At 45.2% G+C, this 2,823-nt stretch overlaps 1 protein-coding gene across 2 annotated transcripts in view; it reads right to left on the bottom strand.

Annotated features, from left to right (window-relative positions):
- ZBTB18 (zinc finger and BTB domain containing 18) overlaps positions 1 to 2,513 on the bottom strand; it is a 6,754-nt gene extending 4,241 nt beyond the window's left edge. The window contains exon 1 of one of the 2 annotated variants that reach the window (XM_057389748.1): positions 486 to 2,513. Coding sequence is in view for 1 of the 2 variants with exons in the window: in XM_057389747.1 (XP_057245730.1) it covers positions 1,710 to 1,722 (13 nt within the window). In the remaining variant the exon portion in view is untranslated. The remainder of the gene's footprint in view (positions 1 to 485) is intronic. The other variant, XM_057389747.1, reaches the window with a different exon arrangement.
- Between the last annotated feature and the right edge of the window lie 310 nt (positions 2,514 to 2,823).

The raw sequence follows: 2,823 nt of genomic DNA, 5'->3' as shown, positions 1-2,823 counted from the left end.
CCCGCAGATCTTCTACCTTCTTTTTAAAGCCAAATTGTAGTAAGAGGAGAAGTTCTCACATGAAGAAATGTTAATATACCCAAATCTGACGGTCTAACATTCATAAACTACAAAAATTGTTTACRTGTGTCAATTCATATCAACAGCAAAAATGGACAGTTTTACAAATTTAGTTAATGTGATTTTCTTCTTGTAGTAAGTACAGTTTTTTAAGGTTTAAAACCTTTTCCATACTGTACAACAGAACATTTTTGCTAACATGCAGAATACACAAAAGAAAGCTAACAACCAAAACGCCAATGAGCACCACTTCCCCAGTGCAGAAGGACAGAAATTTCCCTCCCCTCCCACACCAGGCAGAGTTTGCAGTACTAAGCTTTAAAAAAAAAAAAAAAAAAAAAAAAAAAAAAAAAAAGAAGTCATTCAACCATTCAGCGTGAGCATGTGTCCATGTTTAAAAAGAATATCCCAAGTACTGTTCTTACCCAAGTGTTTTTTAATTCGCCTTCCTTGATGATAACGACAAAATAAACTTAAAAAAGAAGTAGGAAAGTCAAAACTCAAATGAAAAGTAAAAATCTTTTAAAAACCTATGTTAATCTATTCTTCTGTGATTGATAGCAATGGTCTCCCAAATCATCTAAGCAGATCGTGACTCTCCAGGCTGGCAGATATTATTGAAAAACCCTCATCCCTTGCAAACCAAGATGTACTAAAACTTACAACACAACCCCTACTATATTCTGTAAAATACCATTGCTAGAGTAAAGCATGAAGATTTACAATACAATCACTTTAAGTGCCCCACAGCCAAAATCAATCCTAATCCTTAAGAGGGCTAAAAATAAAGATTGGAGGGCAGCTCACAAGGTAGCTGTGATCAAATTAGGAGGCTGAAAGGACAGAGAGGGACGAAGAAGGAAGCTTATAAACATCTGATCCAGCTGACTGTGGCCATATGGCAGCTGCTGCCCAGATAAAGAGATTAAGAATAGAGGAGTGCGATTACAGCTGTCTGGCCAATTCAGGCAGCTCAAATCTACAAGTTCTAAATTAGTCGCAAATACAAAAACTCCTTCAAATAATTATTGTTACGCTAAATAAAAGATTTCAAATGCTACATGCAAGGAAGAAAAGAGGAAACCAGTYAAGCCATTCTCCCGGATACAAAAGTTTTTAAACACATAACTGATTTCTATCTTTCAGAAGCACTACAGCTGTATGCTACTACATTTCTGAGCTGCTGTACATTTAACCATGAAGTTTAATGAAAGACTTCCCAACAAACACATTTGAGCCAGGAAGGTCCTTTTGTAGTAACATACACTCTTATATATTTCACTAAAACCCCCGTAAAGTAATTTAAAAGATGCAAGACAAGATCATAAAGCAAAACTCTCTTCAGGCTTGCCACTAAATTCATTGCAGTTTTAGTCTCAGAAATTAAGAATGAACTTACTCTCTCCATCTTCCAAACCAAGACATTCCCACAATATGCATTAAAGTTAATGCTAACAATGTGCCCAAGAACTGATACTCTCCAACTGTAGCCCAAGCCTTTTGACTAAGTCCACTTATCTATTTAATACTCAATTTCATATATTACCTCTAAACTTGGTTAGAAAAGTAATGTGATTTTTTTTYCTAAAATTCAATAAACAACACACCAAAACAGAAATATGCTGTATCTAATCTATTGCTACTCCTACCTTTAGTACACATAAACCTGATTAAGTCCTTTCCTCTGAGTCTTGCTGGCTCCAGGTCTGTTAGATCGGTGGAAAAAAAGCAGACTAGGAGAGACAGATGCAAAGTGGAGATGATGTTAGAGAGGAATGAGATACCTTCTCCACACACAGATCTGCACACACTAACTCCCTGTCTGTGTGTTAGAATAAAAGGCTGAGGGATGGCAGGCTGTCAGCTGCTCTGACATCATGTTCAGATGGAAATGCTACCTCCAGCTGTGCTCCTTTTAATGCCATATGCTACTCCTCTACACTCCTGCCACCAGCTTTTTCTTAGGAGAACTTTTCTCTTCTGTTAGTATAAACAAAATACTTCAAAGTCTCTTTTTTTCAAACTTTCTAACAGGGAGGGAAAAAAAAAATCCTAAACATATGGGGCTCTACTGTATGTGCAGCATAGCAACACTTCTGCCTTAAGTTGGAGGACCGCTTTATGTGCTGACAGCGTACCCCAGCCACGGGGTTACCCCAGAAAGCCACAGCGGCTCGCTTTTACTAAACCCAGGGGTTCATTTAAAAGCAGAAATTAACCGGACCTATTTACCACCTCACAGCTCCCCGCTCCGCCGCCGGTCCTTTCAGTTCCAGCGTTTAAGACAGCGCAAGTGACACCGAGCACCAACTCCAGCTCCTTTCGAGCCGCGGAGCAGCTCCCCTGGCAGGGGCACTACTGCGAGCTCTCGGCTCGGCTCCCACCCCGCTCTTCCCCCGCGGGGGCCGGGGCTGCCCAGCTCTTTGACCGCGGCGGCCCCGGGACGCAGGTCCCCAGCCCCGCAGTCTCCGAGCCGCCCCCCCGCCCGAGCGGGAGCCCCGAGCCGCGCCGGCCCCCCCGGTGACACTCACGCGTGCACCCAGCGGGGCGGGTCACCTGCCCGCTGCCGGGCGGGGACAGCCCGCCGCCCCCCGGGATGGGACGGGCGGGGAGGCGGCGGCGCGCAGCAAGTTCCGGCGGGCCCGGCCCCGCCATCCCCACCGGGCGGCGGCAACTTTTGGCCGGAGCTGTGTGTGTCCCCCCCCGGCCCGACGCTCCCGTCCGGGGCCCCGGTCCCGCGGCCAGCGCCGCCCCCGCCCGGGG

The sequence above is a fragment of the Malurus melanocephalus genome, unplaced genomic scaffold (assembly GCF_030028575.1).
Source record: "Malurus melanocephalus ecotype Western Australia unplaced genomic scaffold, MMel_1.1 scaffold_19, whole genome shotgun sequence".
NCBI lineage: Eukaryota > Metazoa > Chordata > Aves > Passeriformes > Maluridae > Malurus > Malurus melanocephalus.
The sequence above is the reverse complement of the archived record's forward strand: the minus strand, read 5'-3'. Positions and strand labels throughout refer to the sequence as shown.